The sequence below is a fragment of the Lepisma saccharinum genome, chromosome 2 (genome assembly GCF_977018435.1).
Source record: "Lepisma saccharinum chromosome 2, izLepSacc3.1, whole genome shotgun sequence".
In the NCBI taxonomy this organism is placed as follows: domain Eukaryota; kingdom Metazoa; phylum Arthropoda; class Insecta; order Zygentoma; family Lepismatidae; genus Lepisma; species Lepisma saccharinum.
The window spans coordinates 95,366,016-95,388,860 of record NC_139230.1 but is presented as its reverse complement, the minus strand read 5'-3'; the positions used below and the strand labels follow the sequence as shown (position 1 = coordinate 95,388,860).

General features: G+C 37.3%; 1 protein-coding gene across 2 annotated transcripts in view; it reads left to right on the top strand.

Annotated features, from left to right (window-relative positions):
- Positions 1–22,845, top strand: part of LOC145984103 (DNA excision repair protein ERCC-6-like 2) — a 206,071-nt gene that overhangs the window by 167,536 nt on the left and 15,690 nt on the right. For both annotated transcript variants that reach the window (XM_083117522.1, XM_083117521.1), the window contains exons 12-14: positions 2,145–2,695; positions 9,125–9,276; positions 13,864–14,009. In XM_083117522.1, the coding sequence (XP_082973648.1) occupies positions 2,145–2,695; positions 9,125–9,276; positions 13,864–14,009 (849 nt within the window). The remainder of the gene's footprint in view (positions 1–2,144; positions 2,696–9,124; positions 9,277–13,863; positions 14,010–22,845) is intronic.

Genomic DNA, 22,845 nt, shown 5'->3' with positions numbered 1-22,845 from the left:
ATCTTATCCTTAGTCCAGGGACCTCCCAAAGTAGTCCCCACCCGGAGATCCGAACGGGGGACTATTTTACCTCCAGAATATTTTACCTTGGGAACATCCATGGCCTTATATTGCTGTTTCTTGACATTGTTTTTTTTACAGTGCAGAGTTTTCAGCTGTACGCCTAGCCCCCAATATGAATGGAGGAACTACTACACAAGACAAACACAAACACATTAGACAGCACAATTACTACACAAGATGAACACAAACACATTAGACAGCACAACTACTACACAAGACACACACAAACACATCACAACTATAACACAATATAAACACAAACACACCACAACTACTATACAATATAAACATAAACAAACTACACACCACAACTACTACACAAGACAAACACAAACAAATTAGACAGCATAACTACTACGCAAGACAAAACAAACATACTAGACAGCACAACTACTACACAAACATACTAGACAGTACAACTACAACGCAAGATACATACATACACATTACCGATACTACACAAGACAGACAGAAATACATTAGACAGCATAACTACTACATAAGATAAACACAAACATATCACAACTATAACACAATATAAACACAAACACCACAACTACTACACAAGACAAACACAAACACACTAGACACCACAGCTACTACACAAGACAAACTCACACACTACACAGCACAACTACTGGACAAGACACACAAACACATAACAACCACTACACAAGAAAAAAACAAACATACAACTACTACTACACAAGATTATGGGGGAAAAAAAAGGGAACTCGGTTGTGGAAATGTTTCGATTTTAAAATGCGCTGTAAAACCCATGCTGCATTTGAAAGCACACGTTCATTGCCAAGAAAGGAAATACGTCAGTGAAGATAAGTTAAAAATACAAGTATTCCTAGTATTTCACCTCTGCATATATTATTAAAAGAAACACATCAACTTCACTTACTGTACCAAACAGCTTTTCTTAAAAAAAAAAAAAAAAAAAAAAAAAAACCTTAGTGGATGTTATTTTCAGAATCCACAATCTACTTCGGGTAACTTTTGTTTTGCAGCTAAAACATCAGGGCATGTAACCGTGCAGAAATCAAAATGCCAAAGTGAATAAGAGGGGTTGGGTGTGCCACTTCCCCCAACTTTTAATGAAAAAATCGTAAATATGGGGAGTTTGCCCCCTCTTCCCCTGCTGTTTGAGAAGAGGACCCAAACTTTAGCCTTATTTTTAAAGAATGGTCGTTTCTCAACTGAATGAAAGTCATTTCATGTTTTTGGGTGCATTACATTATCGAATATGTGAAATAAACTCCCCATTTTTATGATTTTTTTCATTGAAAGTTGTCAAATAAGTGTACAAATTTAAAATTTGCGCCAAAGTCCTTGGCGAAATCGGGACTTTCGAAATACTTTCTAACAACCCCCTCGGCAGAGTAAAGGTTAAGCACTACACTTATTACACAAAATAGAGATTCACTTCTATGTATTACATTTATGTAGTTATCAGAGTATAAAGTGTATTTCTGTGTAAAGGAGTCCATTTTTGCATCTCGAATATTAAAGTAGAATTAATAAATTTTTCTGTGAACTGTAATTCCCTGCAGGATCATTCAGACTTCAGATAGTGTCTTGTTGGTAAATAAACTCTAAATTTTACGTTTAAGAGGTTTTTTTCTCATTTTGCAGTTTATTTCACATTTCGTGACAAAACACCTCACACCTGAAAAAATAACATTACAGCATGTTATTTCACATTTCGTGATTCCATCAAAAATGAAATATACTCCCATACACCAATATTGACTGAGTGCTACGAGTAGTTAGTACCTGATATTACATAGCAGAACATTTTGTATATTCATGATTACAATGCATTTGAGTAGAGTACATTGCATTGAATGTAGAGAGATTAATGCGATGCAGAGGATAAATTAAGTCCATTTAATCAAAAGATGCAGGCTCGATCAGTGCATGAACATGGATTGAACTTTCACTTTTCACTTCTATTTCTATGTAGCACATCTGTGTTGCCTAATCATAATGTAATAAAGTAAGTGGTTTGTGAACAGCCCTGTGAAACTGATTATTATGTAACTGTAAATCTAATTGACTGTGATTTTTTTCAGAGCATACAGAATTGGCCAGAGTCGTGACGTACATGTTTATCAATTAATTTCATCTGGCACAATTGAAGAAAATATGTACCTTAGACAATTATATAAACTTCAACTGAACACTGTTGCTCTGAGTGATAAAAGTGCAAAAAGGTACTTCTGTGGTGTTGCTGGTGATCCTACATACAAAGGTGAAATATTTGGACTGAAAAATATGTTCAGTTTGAGAATTGGTGATGCATGCCTCACTGAAGAAATTTTGAAGAGAAATGAAAATATTGAAAAGGAAATAAAACAACATACCAATAGAACTGATGCCTTGACTGTGCTTAGTGAAACTAAAGAATTTAATGAACTGGACATACATAGCTACAATGTCAAAGTTTCTGTAAATGTCAAAATTGATCAAGATACTAAGAAATATGTGAAAGAATTTTTTCCAGAATTAGAAGATGTTCCACTATTAGATGAGCAAAACATATTTGCTGATCCTTCAGATTCCATTGAGTATGATGAAATTACAACCGATAATGCAGAACATACATCCGTAGAATCTGTGTTGAGTAAGTAAAACATCAGAACTTCATTCTAGTTCCCTTAATTTATGCTGTTTGGATGCATATGTGTGTGAGGGGTGGGGGTATTCACATCAATTTATTAATATTGGAAAACATTGGTTTAAATTTAATTGCCATTATCAATCAATAATTTTCTAGTCTGAATAGCCTACAGAGTTTGCAAATAGAGACTAGCATCATTACAGACTCCATATATCCTGAGAATTACACAAAATGTGCAATTATTGTAGTTTTTGCAACAATCTCGTGAGGCAAAAGCAGATTCTGTGATTAAATTATGCCTATTTGAATATTGTGATTATCTCATTATCAATATTTTAAGGCATATCTGTGATAACCTTACTGTTTTGGAGACCCAGAAGATGTACTACATTGAAATTTCAGTGAAAAATTAAGGCTTGACCAGGACTCAAACCCAGGCATACTGTGCCATTGCTCTACCAACTGAGCCAGCCCAGGTTTCACTTGATTTTTCGCTTTTGCTGTTTTGCCTGTGTGGAATTGCAATGGGATCTGTTGCTTCTGAAACACTTTTGATGTCAACTGTGCACGGTTTTTCCCAGCATAGAGATGTAAATTTCCTTACTCTTTGGCATACACAGGATTAAATTATACCTATTTGTATATTCTGATTATCTCATGTGAAAATATATCAATATTTTAAGGCAAATCTGTGATATCTTTCACAGGAGGTGTATTATGTAGGAATTTCAGTTAAAAATGAAGGCTTGATCAGGACTCAAGCCCAGGTCTCTGGAATACCATGCTCAACCAACTGATCTACCGAGCCAGCCCTGGTATTGCCTCACTTTCTGCTCCTTTATGTGTGTGTAATTCTCTCCTGTCAGTGTTATTCCAGAGAATTCCACGGATGTAAAGCAGCAAGAGTGAGAAATCAGTCCAAACCAAGTCAATAGCTCAGTTTGATATTAGAGTTGGAAGTGAATAAAACAGCTTTTTGGGGAAAAGAACAGAGTATTTTCCCATGGCTTTTTTCTTTTCAGCGTTTTTCCCCTAAAAGTTTCAAATCAATGAAAATACATAGCTGCATTTTTATTATTGTTAACAGTTTTCATTTATCTGTAGTGTAAAAAAGTACTGATATCTAAATTTAAAATACAACTTTTTACATTGCTAAACATAAGCAGTAGTTGCAAAAAAGCCAGCTTTTTTGAATGGATGTTTTTTTTTCGGGTGGGCAAGCAAGCAATGGGGTATATATGCATTCAAGTAATTGATGTGCTTCTGCATACATATTATTAATAGTAAGGTTTTTAATTCTCCTGAAAAATCTAATAGTTTAATATTAACTTTTGCTTACTTTTTATCACAGCAAATGGCACAAACATGCGAAAGTTTGTTTTAAGTTCATTGTATGCTCAGATAGGCTATTTGGACTGGACCTATTCTTTTATGATGGAATTCGAGCCACTATGCGGGGTGTAAGGGACAACCTTCTGTTAAGGTGCCCAAAAGTCAACCTCACTTCCACATAGTACACCCTGGACTACATTTTGCAGACGAACGAGGCTCTGGCAACTGGCACTATGGCCTGTATAATTCTGTGTGTTGTCCTGTGTTTTGTCGCTGTATGTGCTGAGTGCTTCTTTGCAGCCTCAGCTTTTAACCGGTCAGAAAATTTTAAGATTTTAGTTACAACACGGCATTACAGTTATGCTATTTCAGTTATGGTAAGGGGCTGGACCCCGTATAGCGTGACGGGTGCAAAATAACCTTAGTGCTGATGCACCCAAAATTTTAAATTCAAATTCGAGCCACTATGCAATATGTCTCCACCAAGGATCAAACCTGGCACTCCTTGATTACAAGACAACAGTGCTACCACTATGGCATTGGGTAGGCATATACAGCAAAAACAAATTAGTAACTTGGAGAAGCAGCCTCTTGGCAACCGCACTATGCAAAAAAGTCAAAATCGAAAGAAAAAAAAAATTCAAGAAAGCTGGTTTTTTTGTAACTCTAGTTGCTAGAGCAATGGCATGGTGCACCAGACACCAGGGTTTGAGTCCTGGTTGAGCCTGCATCTTTTGCTGATATTTTTATGTTGTACATCTGGGTCTGCCAACCAACTCTACACTGGGTGAAACTACACACAGTCGATGTCTACAGTGTTTCAAAAGCAACAGTTCCCATTGCAGTAACACTGACAGAGACAATTCCATAGTCAAAACAGCAAGAGTGAGAAATCAGGCGAAACCAGAGCTGGCTTATAGCTGAGTTGGTAGAAATCTGTGGAGGTATGATATGGTATAACCATAGATTACTATGCATGGATATCTTAAAACTTTTGGCTGTACAAAAAGTCTCTCATTGGGAATTCTCCTTCAGATAATACAACCACATGATGACTACTTCTGCTGCTTCTTTACTACACAGCTGCAACTATCAAACATATTTTTGGCTTCGAGTGTTCCGTTCAAATCTCTAATTTCAATTAATAACTGTGAATGAAGTACGATGAATTGTGAAATAACTGTAGCACCAAATGAAAGGCCAGATCTTCAAGTTTTGTTTTCATAACTTGAAGTTGTCAGTTTGCTCACTACGCAGCACCATGGTCGCATAAATAAAAATGGTAACTGTTCAACAATGCGCGCAGGCAGAGGTGTGGTATTCTGAGACAAAATCTGTGATTGCAACGCAACAAAATTTCAGATGAGTGTACGGAGGAGTTGCACCTGATGCTAAATCAATTAGGCTGTGGTTTAGTAAGTTTCTAACAACCGACAGTGTCCTAAAACAATCTGGTGGAGCTCGCCGTCGTGTGTCTGAGGAAAAGGTGGAAGAAATTCGAGCGGGGTTTCAGAGAAGCCCGAGTAAATCCATCTGTCAGGCATCTAGGCTATTCAGTGTGCCTCCAACAACAATGCATCGAGTTCTGCACAAGCGGCATCGGTTGTATCTGTATAAAGTGTAGATTGTGCAACAATTGAAGCCAGATGATAAGTCGTGTGGCAAAGAATTTGGTACGGAAATGCTGCAGCATATCGACATGAATCCTCACTTCCTTGACAACGTCCTTTTTTTCAGACGAAGCAATGTTTCACGTGTCTGGGATTGTCAACCGGCATAACGTACGTATCTGGGGATCTGAAAACCCATATGTGTACAGAGAACATGTCCGTGATAGCCCAAAATTGAATGTTTGGTGTGGTCTAATGAAGGACAGGATCATCAGTCCATTTGTTTTCAATGAAGATACAGTAACAGGCCCTGTGTACCACCAGGTAGTTGCTCTACAACCGGACATCATCTTCCAACAAGATGGGGCTCCCCCACACTGGAATCTGGATGTTCGGAGGTCCCTCAATTAGACATTTCCTAATCGCTGGATTGGATGCAATGTACTGATACGGTGGTTGCCACGTTCACCTGACCTCACTCCGCTGGACTTCGTCCTCTGGGGTTACGTCAAGGATTGTGTGTTTGCGACTCCAGTGAATAACATCCCAGAGTTACGAACCCGCATACGTGATAAGATTGCAACAGTAACAGGCAACATGTTGGAGAAAACATGGCAAGATGTTGAATACAGACTGGATATTGTTCGTGCTACCAATGGGGCACATGTGGAGGTGTATTAGTGTGTGGAAAATAAAATTTATGAGATTTTCTTCAATTCTCTGAAATTTTATTGCTCTATCATTCATACTTCCTTTTCTACGATTAATTGAAATTAGGGAGATTTGAACGGAACACCCGGTAGATCACATGAGAGAGAGAGAGTGGTTGGGAAAGATACCATGGGTGACTGAAGTCAAATTATAATTCTCTCAGAATATATATACTAGACAGAGTTTGGGATCTGTATCTCATTCTTGGTGTAGCTACAGTGGAATACAATGGAACCTAGTTTTTGTTAATACTAGTATACTGAAAGAAAGTATTCACTTATCTACGAAACTTTTTTTTACCTCCTGAATTCCACATTATCTCCCACTTTATAAGCTTTTCCTTCTGAGTACCAATAAAGCAATCTGTTAACCTTTAAAAGACGGGAGCCTCTGTGGGCAGAAACTTTTCAAGTGTGCGCTTTTCAAACTTCCTGCAATGTTCAAAAAATATTGTAGCCCGAGAACTAATTGTCGTAAAGAGATGATTTTTTTCCTTTCAGAATGACCGGGCTTTTAGCAGAGGTGAAATTTATACATTGTGCCTCCCATAATTAATGTTAAAGGAAGAAGAAGAAAATTGGAATTTTTGAAAAGAATTGGCATTCAGCACGCTCCTGTGATTGATTGATTTTGTGTTTTAAGTCCACTTTGTGCACAGATAGGCTAATTTGGACTGGACCTACAGTTTAAAGTGGGATCTGAACCACTATGAGCCTCCACCGTGTAGTATGCTCCTGTGGCCAGCACAATAGACCGAAGTGAAGGAAAAGTGTAGTATGTAGCAGTGATACACTCTTACAGTCATGCAAAGTTTAGTTGAAAAAAGGCTGATACTTCTTGTGAACAAAATAATAACAATGTATACAAGCAGCAGTGTTGCCAGATTACAGAAACAATTTCTGAAATTTCAGTAGTAACAATGAATATATTGTTTTGTAATTCGAGTATGCCATACATTCATGTGTATACTAATGAACAAAAAAAACAGAACAATTACCATCTTTAGTTTTCACGTGGAGCCGGACCCTGTGGTCGCGTGGTTAGCACATCATGCTGCGATGCCAAGGGTCCTGGGTTCGAATCCCGGTCGTGCTTGGTTGTTTGTGAATGTCCATTCATCAATTTCATCATTTCATCACTCATCCCCATCTTCTCAAATAAGCCAAGAGCCACAAAACGCGAAGTAAAATAAACTAAATCAATCAATCAATTTTCACGTGGAGGTGGTTTTGAATGAAACTAGCTGTCAAAAATGCCATAATTTGGGTGGTTTCATTCGAAACTGGCCATCAGCAAAAGGTTAAAAAACTCCAATGTTGTAAGCCCGACATTATAAGTTATTTAGGCATAGAAAGTATAATTAGGATAAAAAAAAAGGTAAAGGGCTCCCCTGTGCATAGCACCACGCCATGAAGGTGTATAGGGGGTGTGGGGGTAACGCCCCACACTTTCTTGATCCGGTCGTGAGTGGGGGTGATGTGATCAGCATCACGCCCCTGACCGCCTTTACCCCCCAGGGTTTCCCCCAGGTACCCATGTTATTCGACGCTGGGTGGGCGCCGGGGCCGCTTCCATCGTTAGAAAAGTTCCTGGATTTGAACCGGCCGGGGATCGAACCCGGGTCCTTTAGCATGGTAGTCAGATGCGTTACCGACTGAGCCACCGCGGCCACTTAAGTATAATTAGGATACCACTTTTATTTATATTTTTACATTTGTAATGATTTCAAACAACTTTAAATTGATGCAAAGTATCAGTAATGATACAGGAATCTTTAATTGAATGAGAAAGAGAGAGAGAGTGTGCTACCAGATTGGCACCTCAAATGTATGGTTTTCAGCAAACTGTGACTAAAAAAACATATAATGCAGAAAAGTGTAAAATTATATAACATATTACTTTATTGGGATTGGGAAGGTAAAATGTATAAAGGAGGAATGTGAAATTTAGGTTCCACCGTCAAAGTTCGTTTGAAGTGCACTTTATGCTTAGACTAATCTGGACTGGATCTATTTTAAAGTGGGATACAAATCACTGTCAAATGTGCCTCCATCAGGGAGTTTCTCTCTCTCTCTGTGTGTGTGTGTGTGTGTGGGGGGGGGGGGGATTGAGAACTAATAATATATTTCACTTTATATGTCTTTTATGTTACTTTTTGCCTTAATCACACCAACAAGAATAGATGATGAACTTATGAGAGAGAGATATATGAATGATGATACAAACACAGGCATCAAGACTTTACTAAGGATTTCAATAAGGACCCCTGGTATTTCTGTACCATACCAACTTAATCACTAGACTGTGCAGCCTGATCCTCTGTAAATATTTAAACTATTTTTTTCTTCATGATGTACCAGTAAATACTATTCCCAACAATGTAATTTGATTATATTTTATGTTAAGTTTAGTATTATGTTAAATGAACTATTTTGAGGTTAAATAATAAAGAAGAAATGGAATATGAAACCGGAATAATACCTACACCCCGTCTCGGAAATCTGTTGAGCAAGGCTGCAACATATCTGTAGAGAAGGGAGGAAAGTGAGTGGACAGAGCAAAGTTGTGCGTGCTGCTGTAAATGGCTGGTAGCTGCAGCCACGTTTTCCCCTCTATGCACTCACTTTCCCTCGTGTGTTCATGGGTTGAGCCCTCTCTAGTCACTACTTGCACAGAGGAATATTTTCATTCGCTTGCTCCAGAGATTTTAAGGACAGAGTGTATTTAAGGAAATGACACTGAAAATGTATAATTTATAATTTGGGTTTTCTTGATACAGCCAGTAAACACGTGGTGCATGTACATGCTAATAAGGTTGTGGTTGGTGGCAGCAGTATCGAAGAACATGTGGCTCTTTGTGCAGTGAAGGATGTGTTTGAGAATCAAGCTGATACTCAAGAATTAGCAATTTATTGCAACCCACTGCAACCAGTAAGTTTTTTTTTATGTAATATTGTTAATTTTACTACTATAAATATGATTGTTTTTGTTTTGATCATAATGGCAGTGGAAATATATCACACAACATATCTTCTAAAAGCAGATCAAATATAATTATTAGAAAAGAATATGAAGTTGGTGTAACATAAAACTATTTTAGAATTTTTATTGTGCGTTAGATTATATGTGAAGAAAACGTAAACGAACCCGGGACACCTTGATTACAAGGTGATGATGCTACCACTGCACCACTGGGGAGGCCTATGAGCTACTTGGGACTGGACCTACAGGTAAAGTGGGACCAGAGCCACTGTGCTACTTTTGCATCCCACAAGAAGAAGGGATTGCATAGAACCACCTACCTTCCAACAACAGCTTTGATATATAATTCTTGACAGGGGCATTTTTGGACTGAAGTTCCTTATCTCTTATGTTCATAAACAAACACCATATCTGCTAGTTTCTCAAGGTCGCATACCCTTCTTGTCAGAATGGTTTTGGAACCCTTATAAATTCTGGAGACATTTCGGGACCGGGGTTCCTTATCTTACATTGATGCGTTTGTCCCCTCCATCAGCCTTGAAAGTTTGTAACATGGTCACAAACACCCTGTATTTCACACAATGTTGTTACATCATCTGATGTAGGGAGAAAAAGACATACAGGTAGTAAAATGTATCCATATTTTATATATATGTATGTATATTCAGAGTACCCAAAACAACTTCAACAATGGTTGGGTGCAGGTGGATATCATAAAAAATAGTAAATTTCCCTTGTAAACATTACCTCAAAAGTGCTTGAGTTTAAACACTAAGTGCTGAAAATCTAACCTGTATGTATGCACATCAAATAATCATTCTGACATATCTTCAGGGTTGCCACTAGCATTGCTTTTTAAGAGAGGATTTGAAAACAACAATTTGAAAATTTTACCCGTAGCAAAATGAAAAAGAATAACGATACTCGTGATATTTACAAACTGACAAAAATAAAGAATTTCCAGTAAATGTGAACTGGAATTGAAGACTATCCATTTTAAAATGTCTCCATCATTTTTTTGAGTGTCATGGAATAACAATAATCACAAGACGTACATGTGACAGATTTTGATTATTCGACGAACAAACAAATGCAAATATAAAGAGTTCATTCCCTCATTTTGAACACTCAGACTGTAATGTTATAACAATATATTTATTTGAAGATTATACCTAGGTGTGTTAGTACAATTGCTAATCAAATCTGTCACATAATAGGATGGCAAACCCCTTAATGAAAAGAAAATAACAGTAAGGGTTCCTGCAATGAAATGAAAAACTTCATTCAAACATTAATTAATTCACACATTAAAACTAATACAGGAACCAACTCTTTATTAAGAACTAAAACCAAGTTATCCATACTTATATCAAATGCTGAGCTGTGTAGGGTGCTTGGAATATACAATGAAGAAACACAGGACAACACAAAAGCTAGCAGAGGAATATTGTTGTTCTGTCTCAGTGACTGACTACAATTAGTTATCGACAAATCATATCACTACCAAAGGTTCCTGTTACGAATCCTGGTCTTTAGTTATTGACAAAGCATATTACTACCAAAGGTTTCTGTTATGAATCCTGGTCTCAGCAATGGTGTCGCTCATCCTCATTGTTGCGATTTGCCTGAAAAGTCAGAAAAGTGACATAAAATGAGAAAAATAGGATTATCATGGAAAATTGATCCAGGTGTGAGCAGGGCTGGATTAAGATGAAATGGGGCCTGATGCTTTACTAAGTAAACTGTTTAACATAAAATTGATAGCATTAACTTGAAATCTTCAGTGAACAATAAACACAACAACATTATAGTTATGTCACAGCACAAAGAATAATAGTAACTGAATAATAAGTACCGCTGTGTCTAGGCATCTGAAATTGGGGCTCGAAATTTCATTCTAAGATTTATTTTCAGGTTAATATACATAGTAAAAGAAAACTGTTCAGCTTTTGGAAAATTCTTGTCTGTTTTCATCTGGGCCTATTTCAGGAATGCGCCTAATGCTGCAGCATCAATAGCACCCACGTTAATCCATCACTGGGTGTGAAAGGCTCGCTCATCTGCTGCAGAAATGTAATTTCCAGTGTGAACTAAAGGTTGACATTTGGGTGCCTTTTTGCACTCCAGAGTTGATTATGAAGTTGGTATAATGAATGAGAGATGATGGACAATTTATGACGTTTACTCAATTGTTTCCTTTTGCTTAACAATCTTTCTCATTCAATTATAGCAATTAGCAACAAAAACACAAAATAAGGAAACTGAATAAAGTATGATTTATGAGACACTTCATGAACCAATGTCAATTAATATGGTTGTATCTCTTGTGATTGTTGATATTGCATGATGATCAAAACATGCTAGAGACATTTTAGAATGAACCATCTTGAATTTCAGATCACGTTTATTGTCAGTGTGTAAATATGCTGTCTTCTTGCAATATTGCAAGTATCGCTATTCTTTTTGATTTTGCTCAGGTAAGACTACCAAATGGTTGTTTTCAAGTCCTCTCTCTTTAAAAAGCAACCCTACTATGCATCCCTGGAAGTTATGCCAATCAAAGCGATCATTTGATGTGTTGGGTTGCATACATATAGGTTAGATTTTCAGTGCTTATAGTGCAGAAAGTAAGCGTTTACCTATTTCTCAAACTATGATGTAATATTTATTTTTTTCCAAGTCCAGCATTACAGAAAAAGTGTAAATATAAATTTTGGAAACTGCACTTATACTTTATACAAGAATATATCACTGCATTTTCTCATCCATTTTCAGCTGTGATTCTTAGGAACACAGTGACTCAGTAACAACATTACAATCGCAAATTGCTCTGCATTCTTAGAACCATATAGCATATCTCTCAATTTGCACAAAATTTTCCTCTTGCCATGCAACACAACAATGGATAACAAGGTTTTAGAATTATTATAGTTCTGACATCAACAAACACGTGCAAGGGATTTAGCTAGTAATGGGAAGAGGAGGCACATGCCCAGGACACCTAAAAGGCTGTCGAGAAATCATGGATATTATAGTGAGGATAAATTTTAAATATACATGTAATTTTTAAAAATATGATATTTTGAATTATGTACTACAGAAATTCATTTTTTTTGCAAATATTGTTGAAGCAATGAACCATATTGATGGTGTATTTGTATATTTGTTATTTCACATTGCTTTTCTTTCACTAAAGGGATGAGGAGACAAGGGAGTGGAGAAGGTTACATAATTTAGAACTACATAATTTGTGTTCATGTCCAGATGATATTAGAATAATTAAATCAAGATGGGCAAGCCATGTGGCACGAATGGGAGAAGAAAGAAGATTCTATAAGATTCTTGTTGGGAAACCTGATGGTAAGAGACTAGTATGAAGGCCAGGATAAAGATGGAGGGATAGCGTTGAGATGGACCTAAAGGAAATTGGTAAAGATGGACAACATTGGATTGATCTTGCCCAGGATAGGGATAGATGTAAGGCTTGTGTTGCTGCAGCCATAAACCTTCGGGCTTAAGAAGGCTGTAGAGTTAGTTAGTTTTCTGTCACTTTTGGCAAATTTTGAAGGTGGGAAGGAGTAATTAGATGGAATTGGTGAAGCAATACTCACCAAGACTGCCCATTGGAATTGTAGTAAAATCACATGTCTGTCATAGGTTTGGACCCCACCACTGGCAAAAAGACAATTGTTCAGCTGAAGACGAGAGAAGAGGTGCTTTCTTGAAACATAGCATTGGAATATACCAATGAAGGGTTAAGATACATGTATGACACCACACAAACAAGCACCATGGTTACAAAACAAGCTTTTTCAGCAAGACCCAAACAAAACACTACTACATAGTAACAATGTCTGCGTAAGTTCCTCTCTTCTGGCTTCCATTTCTTTCTTGCTGCTTAAGAGATGACTTGTTTCTTGTTTCTCATTGACGTAAAAACTGTCCAGCAATCGCTAGTGCTGGAAATATGACCAGTTGTACCAAACGAGGTTTAACTCAAATGAGTGAGCCAGTTTATAGTCCAGGGGCATATGTTAATATTTCATAGACCGTGGGTTTTTGAATGAAGGGAATATATGGCTACCGGCGATACTTTGCTAGTGTGGTACACAATCATGTACTACCAAGTGTTTTGCAATTGTGGCATATGGCCTGTGTGACATCATAAATCCAAGTTTTTTTCATTTCTTGCACTGTTATGGAGGTATATCCAGTAAAACTATTTCGTGTTCTTTTCTGCAAGGATTCTAAGTGTATTTTACACTTTATTTGGCATTCTGACTTATAAAGGAGAAAAATTACTGCCTGTGATATTTTGTTGATATTCCCTTCATTCAAAAACCCATGGGATTACAGATGTTCCTGGACTATTATCTGAATTGAAATGTACAATACTTCTTAGTTGTAAATTATTTTGTTAATTTTGCTGTAAGTTACACCACACCTATATCAATCCATAATCTCTGTGTATTCACAGTTGAAAATGACCATTAATAGAAGTGTACATCAATGTCAACTTTTGTATCTTGCTTTCAGACAATTGACTTGAATATGCCTGTTGAAGTTGAAACCAAAAGGAAGCCACTACAACATAGAAGACCACAAAAAACAGTATTGCAGGAACAAGTTATTCAGCAAGAAATATTAATGAAGCATATAGCTGCACCTAATGATAAAAGAGTGTATGTATAACTGGGTTTTGTAGTCTTAGAAAATAATTAAGCTTTAGCGGCTGGAGGAGAAAACGTTGGGAAAGGGTTTCCCAGCACCACATGACAGCAATTAATGTGCCATTTCTTGAAAACTAAACATGATATTTCAGTTGTTGTTTTTTTTGTTCATTAGTATACATACATATGATGGTATGACATACTCGAATTACAAAGCAATATATTCATTGTTACTATTACAGGGTGTCTACTGACCTGGGAAACCTGGAATTAGCCTGGAATCTGCTTTTGTACCTGGATTACCTGGGAAAAGCCTGGAATTTAACCAGAAACTTGGATTTTTCTCACCATTTTCACTACATATGTCCACTTCACTTAGGGGCTTATGTTTTGTGAGTACGTGGATGGCAACCACGGGCATACCTGAGCAGAGTCTGTCACTGCCTCCACTTGAATTTTGGGGGAATGCTGCGATTCAAGGGATTTATTTGTTAATTTTGAGAAAGTCAGTGAAAGCTTGGTCCTGGGTATGACCAAGTATGTATGAGTAAATTTTGTAAAAATAAAGTAACTGGCCATTCCCCATCCAAGAAGAATATGCAGTAACATGTAATTATATAAATTAACATATGCTTAGAATTTAAATTAATAATTTTTAGAATTTTTGTAGTAAAAACAAAATGTAAAAAATGTACTACTACCAAGGGCTATGAATTACACGGCAGTTAAAGTGAGAACTTGGCTTGCTTTCGTTAGTTACTGCAAATGTTTCTCAACTGGCCTTCTGGTAGGGGTTATCAACAATAACAACTTTTCTTTGTTTAAAAAAATATAGACCTGGAAAATAATATAAATAGACCTGGACAAACCTGGAAAAAACCTGGAATTTTAAAACAGACATTTAGTAGACACCCTGTATTATTATCAAGTGGAGTCCATAATAATGAGAACAAAAGAACACTTTAACAGCACGCAACAATTAGGAGTCCAGGGGCAAAGGCCTAATTTTCAAAAATTCCAAAAAATTATGACTTAGGAAAGTTGTGTAATTTCCATTTTTTTATAAGTTGGGGGATGGGCATTACATATCTGCAAAGAGTGGTCTCTTGTCATGCTTCCCTCCAAATTTGGTCCGTTCAGCATCCATAAGGCCAATGCTGGAAGTGAAATTCTGGAATTTCTTTCTGTAAGTGCCACTCTTATACATTATTATTTTTTTTACCACAAGAATTATCTGCCTATTTTCAGTGAAACTTTGCATGGTTGCATTCACTTTGGTCAATTGTGGTGGGCACAGGGGCATGCTGAACACCATTTTTAAAAACACCAATTTTCTTCTTCTTCCATTAACTTTCATTATCAGAAGGTACTGTGTAGAAATTTCACCTCCACTAAAAGCCCTGCTCTCCAAAAGAAAACAAAACTGATGTCATATTTCTATGACAATTTGTTCCTGAGCTATGATTTTTTTTTTTGTACATTGCGGCAAGTTTGAAAAGCACATGCTTCAAAAATTCCCATCCTGAGAGGCTAGACATGCACATGATCAGGGCTCGAAAAATCCCGGTCGCCAGGTTGCCATGGCGACTAAAAATTTCAGCCTGGCGACTGTGATCTTATGCTGTAATATGTACGAAATTTTGATGATTCTAAGTTCAAATTGCAGTACAGCGTAAGTTAGCAAATGATTTTTTTTTTAATCAACGTTGTGAACATTCAGTAATAATTTCTTACACTTTGACCACCAACACTCCATTTCCTGTTTTCTCGAATGATGTAGCGATGTTTTCAATACCGTGATGCTCAGCTTCTTATACAGTGTGTTTCAAAAGTTGCACAACCCAAACTTTGAAAATGTATATCATGAAAACCGTAAGAGATATTCTGCATTATAAAGTCTCATCCATTGAGATATTTTTCAATGCTTAAAATTATCAGTTTTCTCCATACAGAAAATTTAGATAAATTAATAACTGGTGGAAGGCAGTATTAAAATTTTTCCAGAAATGCACTTTTGAATGAGAAAAATACGTAAGAAATTATCGAAGGTTATAATTAGATGTCTGATGCCATATGTCAATCTGTCATTTGCGACCAATATTGGTCATGTGCAACATTTGATGGATTTTTATTGGCGATTTTATGGGTTGAGTGAAAAAGTGCCACTTTTGGGACATATATGGCAATGCTAGAAGGTCGAAATGTTGTCAACACACGCACACACATGTATTGGCTATACATTTATGAGAAAAATCATAAACCAAGATTTTGTGCCGAAATTGGACTCTTGAGAGAATCCTAGTCTGCCTCTGGTTACACTGAATTCTCTTCGCTCACTTTCGATGCTACTATGCCTTTTCTTTTAATTGATTCACCATGGTGTATTCTTTGGAGCAGCGCGTGTGCATTGCTGAAGAGTATTTTACTACTCATTCTTACACTCATGTGCAAGAGGTTTTCCAAGAAAAATCCCTTGCTTCTGCTGTGCCTCACAAGGCAACTGTTTTATGACTAGTCAAACACCAACAAATGATCCCACAAATTGTTAAGAGTTGGTATATTATTGAAGATTAGGCACACACAGGAGATGTAATACATAGAAATTTTCAGCGAAAAATGCAGGCTCGACCAGGACTCAGACCTGGGTCTCAGGCATACCGTACAATTTCTATAGCTACTGAGCCGGCTTGGCCTTACCTGATTTCTCGCTGTCGCTGTTTTACCTGTGTGGAATCATCTCTGCTAGTGCTACCACAATGGGATCTATTGCCTTTGAAACACAGTAGACTTCGACATTGCCTGGTTCATCCCAGCATAGAGATGTTAATGCATTTTTCACTGAAAATTTCTATGTAGTGCATTTACTGTGTGTGCCTGATCTTCAATAATTAACATCTCTACACTGGGAGGAACCAGGCAACATCAAAGTCTACTGTATTGCAACAGATCCCGTTGTGGTAGCACTGGCAGAGAAGATTCCACACAGGTAAAACAGCGACAGCAAAAAATCAGGCGAGGCCAGGCCGGCTCAGTAGCTCAGTGGTTAGAGCAATGGCACGGTATATCAGAGACCCGTGTTCGAGTCCTGGTCAAACCTGCAGTTTTCGCTGAAAATATCTACGTTGGTACAGTCATGTTCAAAAAATCTGTCGCATGGATTTTTTCTAAGTCCAACGTCTTACGAAATTATGTTGGTAGCTCTGAAAACAAGGAAGTGTTGTGGAATATACGATCCTCCAATCAGAGTGAAGTTCGATTCGGAGGAGCAGGAGGCGTGACTCACGGTCTTGTCCACAGGAAGTTCAACCAATGCAGCATTTCCAAATTTGAGATAACGTCCCCATTGGTTAAATATTGTTTCAATAATGCGAATCGGCAGAAAGATTGCGCAAAAGTTTACTTTGTCGTTTTAATTGCCTTTAATCGTTTCAAATTAGTATTAAATTGTCCCAATTATAGTTCACGAACTTAATATAATGTATTCATGTATGTGTTTGACAATTATATATCACTCATTAGAACAATTTTCACATTGTTTTCACTACGTGAGATGACATTTCATTTACATTTACGATAAAATAGTGGTTTGGGTGTAATAACAGTTTTCATTAATTAATTTAGAGATGCATTTTTATTTGTTGAGTTAATGATTAGGTTAATTCGTTATTCTCGCGAAAAGAGGGAACTCAACTTGTATTATTGAGGTCAAGAGTTCGTTTTAACATCACTTTTTGCACACATAGCCTAATCACGACTCGGGATACATTTAAATTGGAATGTGAAACATTATGCGACCTGACTGGAACTCGGAAAAGGACACACTGATTACAAGACGTCGGTACATTACCACTTGGTCTGGCGAACGCCAATAATAATGAGGGGTTGTGGGAGTGGGAGAGGGGTGACGGAAAGTAGAAAATAAATAGAATTTTTGGGGGTACTTAATGTTATATTTATACACATACAAACCTAAGAAAATATTTATTTTGATACATGTGTGTGTGGGGTGGGGAAGGGGGAAAAGAGAGGGACAGAAAGATATTGGGAGAGATGGGACGAAGAGGTGATTGTGGAAAATGTTTTATTTGACGTTCAATAATAAAAACAATCAAATCGATGATGATTATCTTATAAATACCATATTTAATGTAAATTTGTTTTAAAAATGGGGGTGGGGAGCTGTTTGAATTACGTTCAGTGCAGGATAACAAATGGAGACACATAGTGGATCGTATCTCACTTTAAACTGTAGGTCCAGGCCCCATTAGCCTATCTGTGTATAACGTGGATTTAGAATTCAATAGAAAATAACGTCGATCTAGTATTTTGGATTTTAGATGTGTTGGGACCACTAAAATTTCCAATTCTTATAATAAGAAATATGTCCTCATGTTACCATTTTGAAAGACGGAGAGTTAATTGTATAATCTTTAGTTGTTAGTTTCAAAGAAGACTAATTCAAATAGTAACAATGGGAACGAATAAAGCTTACGAAAAGTTTTTGCCGCCGTGGGGATTTGAACCTACGACCATTAGAGTGACAACCCAGTGCGATAACCACTACCCCACGAGTTCGTTCCTTCTTACGGCATGATTATGAGTTAAGACCAATTCGTTCAATATGCACTAGAAATATAATCCCCACTCGCCTCTTTATAAACAACACACCCAAACGATCCTTTGTAGCAAATGAAATAAAGGTGGTATGAATGTCACAAAACTTTGAAGCAAAATCTACTATATTTACGACGCAATCGTTTTACATGGAGAGGCTACAGCTTCGAAAATTGAGGTTCCAGCGTGCACTAGCCAGTAATTTTCGAGGAAAAACTTCAATTTTTTTAATGATGGTAAATTGGTTTGGTGATAGGCGATCAGTATTACATGCCGAAAATTGTAGGTTTGACTTCTGTTCGATTACCCCTATTATTATTATATATAGCAACTAAGTATTGTATTTAATTAATAATTTAAAGAAATAAAAATGTTATATATATATATATTTTTTTGAAAATAACACTCCTTTCTAATGATTTTTCAATGCTATTTTTGAAAATAATTTTTCAGAATATGTTTTTGAATTTCTCATCATTTTACTAGGATTTGCATAAAAATGATCCATGTGTCATATTCGACGATATGTCATGTACAGCGAAAGTTATACATTTTTATTTTAGGGAAAAATTATCAAGAAACAAAACAAATAAATACTATTGACATCCTTTTGTGAATAGTATTTATTTTACATTATTTTTTGTTCACCATGCATAGTTGTATTCTTGTAAAAAGCATGAAAAACAATATATTCTCTACATTTCGCAAAGCAAATAAGATACGAATTTTCGTAATAAGTAAAATGCAATAAATAATTTTTCGGTTCAATAAGAAATAAAAATCGCAGAGTTAACCGAACGGTGAATCGAACACAGAATTTTACAACCCATAAAATGCCTTGTAGCCTTTGCAATGAAGTGATGTAGATTCAAGTAATAAAATTTCATGCAAAATCGCACGTTATAAGATTGTTCAAATATATTAAATCAATGTGTCCATAAGTTATTATACTGTCAGCCATTTGGCACATCTCGTTACAAAATCTCAGCACATCACCATTCACTAGTTAATCGAATTGAATATTTTTTCAAGTCTCATATCACGTGAGATGTAAACTCAATTCAATTCTCTCATTGTATGTAACTTGTATGTTGAGCTCATGTAGAAATATCAATTATGAGCTCTAAGCTAAATTTGACGCTACAATCGCTTGATCAACTCTTGCGTCTCGCTGCCAGACATTCTACGTTCTGGTTTGCTCCAGGTCGCTTCTGCATTTCATTATCATTGTTTTTACCTCTGTTTCATTCTCATCGTCGTTATAAACCTACGTAATTTCTACTTTGATTTTTTTATTTTGATTTGATTTAGTTTATTTTACTTCGCGTTTTGTGCCTCTTGGCTAATTTGAAGATGGGGATGAGTGATGAAATGATGAAATTGATGAATGGACATTCACAAACAACCAAGCCCGACCGGGATTCGAACCTGGGACATTTGGCGTCACAGCGCGATGTGCTAACCACTCGGCCACAGGGTCGGGCGTAATTTCTACTGTTTACAGTAGAGAGATACTGTTATCAATTGTAGTACTCTACTGTGTTTCTCGGAAATCTACTCGAAATCAATGATTTCCTACTAAACACTTTCAGTAGGCCTAATGTGTAATTACAGTTGAGGAACCACAAGTGAAATATTCTCTTCAGTACTACATATAATATTGCATGTAGTGTTTGAATTTGAATTCAAAATTTTGGGTGCGTCAGTACTTAGGCTATCTTGCACCTGTCACTTTATACGGGGTCCAGTCCCTTACCAGAACTAAAATAACATAACTGTAACGTCGTGTTGTAACTAACATATTAAAATATTCTGAATTCGGTTAAAAGCTGAGGCTGTAAAGAGGCACTCAGCACCCACAAGGACCAAACACAGGACAACACAGAAAATTATACTGGCCATGGGGCCAGTCGCCAGAACCTCGTTCGTCTGCAAACTGAAGTCCAGGGTGTACTACGTGGAAGCAACAATTGGGTGTACATACTTCGTGGAAGGTCATCCCTTACACCCTTGTAGTGTGTTTAGCTCAGCATGTTAGCTGTAAATATTCCTCCTCACTAACAATTTGTTTTTATATCTATTTAAAATTTAAACCAACCTCACTTCCATGTAGTACACCCTGAACTGCATTTTGCAGACTAACGAGGCTCTGGTGACTGGACCTACTGTTAGTATAATCTTTGTAGGACTGCGTGTGTGTTGTCCTTGTTTGTGCTGACTGTCTGTCGCTTTACAGGCTCAGCTTTTAACCCAGGTAAGGATATTTTAGTTTTCAGACACGCTTTTATTTTTGTCATGATAAGGGGCTGGACCCCGTATAGCGTGACGGGTGTAAAATACCCTAAGTTTTCAGGCACACACATTGTAATTAAAATTTAAAAAATCTTAACATAGATGTTTCAAAACACCTATTGATCTACTGAAACCAGTACAGTAGAGAAACTGCAAGTGAAATTAATTTATTCAGTATAGTGTATAATATGTTAAGTTTAATATTTTCGCTGTAAATATTAATTTCATACCCCCTTATTACTTTTTGTATTTATATCTTTTTGAAAATCTGAACACAGTAGATGTTTCAAAACACCTATTGATCTACTGAAAACAGTAGACAAAAGTTTCATTGGAGTAAGTAGAAAAGAGTCAGGAAATAATACCCAAAGAAGTCAACCATTATGAATTAATGTTACATACATTTTGTTATTTCACTTTCCAAAACCTAGGAGCTCGAAATAATACATGGCATGCGATTTACTAGACAGTCTGCTTTTCTGTGATTGATTCGTCGTGCCCAGTCGGGGATTTCAAGGTAAAAGGGGAAGGGGAAGAAATCCACCACAGTACCATGACGTATGAAGTAACATGTTCACAGGCATCCAATACAACTGATAAGGGTTCACCTGACCTTGGAAGTGTGGGAAACACGTTTCACGCTGGTTTACAGAATGCTGTGGCTAAATCTGGAACTAACGGTGGAATAAGAAATAGTTTGTAACATTTAACAATGACATTTCGCATTTACAAAATATGAGATTTGTAGACTTTGATTTATTTATTATAGTAGACGGTAGAGAATTACTTACCACGAAAGTCAAGTTCTAAATTGCAGACATCAAAATCTACTCCAGGTTGTAAATACATTTGTGGTAGACAGCAGATAGGTTAATAAGACTTACAAGATTGTTAACGACTCTTAAGACAAACGTTCAACGAAGGTTATTGAGTGAGAAAATGGGAAATTGTTAAAAATAGCGGCCTAGTTGAGTGAAGATCGAAGGTTCGAATCTCTTATAGAACCGGCTATTTTTTTACATTAATTTTTGGTGCATAATATATTTAATGTATTGTCGACATTTATAAGAAACAAAATATGAAAACTCTCCTCCTCCGTAACGGTGCGGTCTAAGACTCTGTGCTTTGGACTCGGACTGCAGCGGGACGGCATGGATTCGAGTCATCCTGGGTTCTCGGCCTGTTATCTGTATAGGACCGGTGGCAACCCACCATCGTGAGGAAATTGGGGAGCTACAAGTGACTGGTGTAACCTGGTTTCAGGTATCTTCTATAACGGCTGAGGGTTCCACGTGCTGAGCAACGTCACCTCGTTGCCAGTTGAAGATAACTCTAGGTAGGATTGTGGAAGGGAGACTGACAGTCGGGAGATAGCCCATGGCCCTTCGAGGTTTTAAAATATGAAAACTATAACATAACCCTACAGCTCTACAGCACCATGGCGGGCCTTGGTTTACCTACCGACTGCTGGTCTCCCTCCCACACTGTTCCGCCGTCACCTGTTATAGCGTGGAGGTCTCAGACCAGTGTTGGGGTGACGGGTGATCAGCCCGACGAACCCCCAGCCGTTATTGTAGGTCTTCTTGACCAGGTTACGCTCACTCACTCGGAGCTTCCCAATTTCCTCACGATGGTGGGTTGCCACCGGCCCTATACGTAGGCCGAATAAATTCCGACCAGAGCCGGATTCGAACCTACGCCGTCCCGCAGCGAACAAACTCAAGACGAGTGAACGCCTTAACCCGCTCGGCTATGGAGGAGGACTTTATATTCACATACCTCTTTACAAATTCCTGAGCACGTCACTACAAATGAACCAATCTAGTGCACACCGTGTTGTTTATAAAGAGGCGGGTGGGGATTATATTTCTAATGCATATTGAACGAATTGGTCTTAACTCATAATCATGCCGTAAGAAGGAACGAACTCGTGGGGTAATGG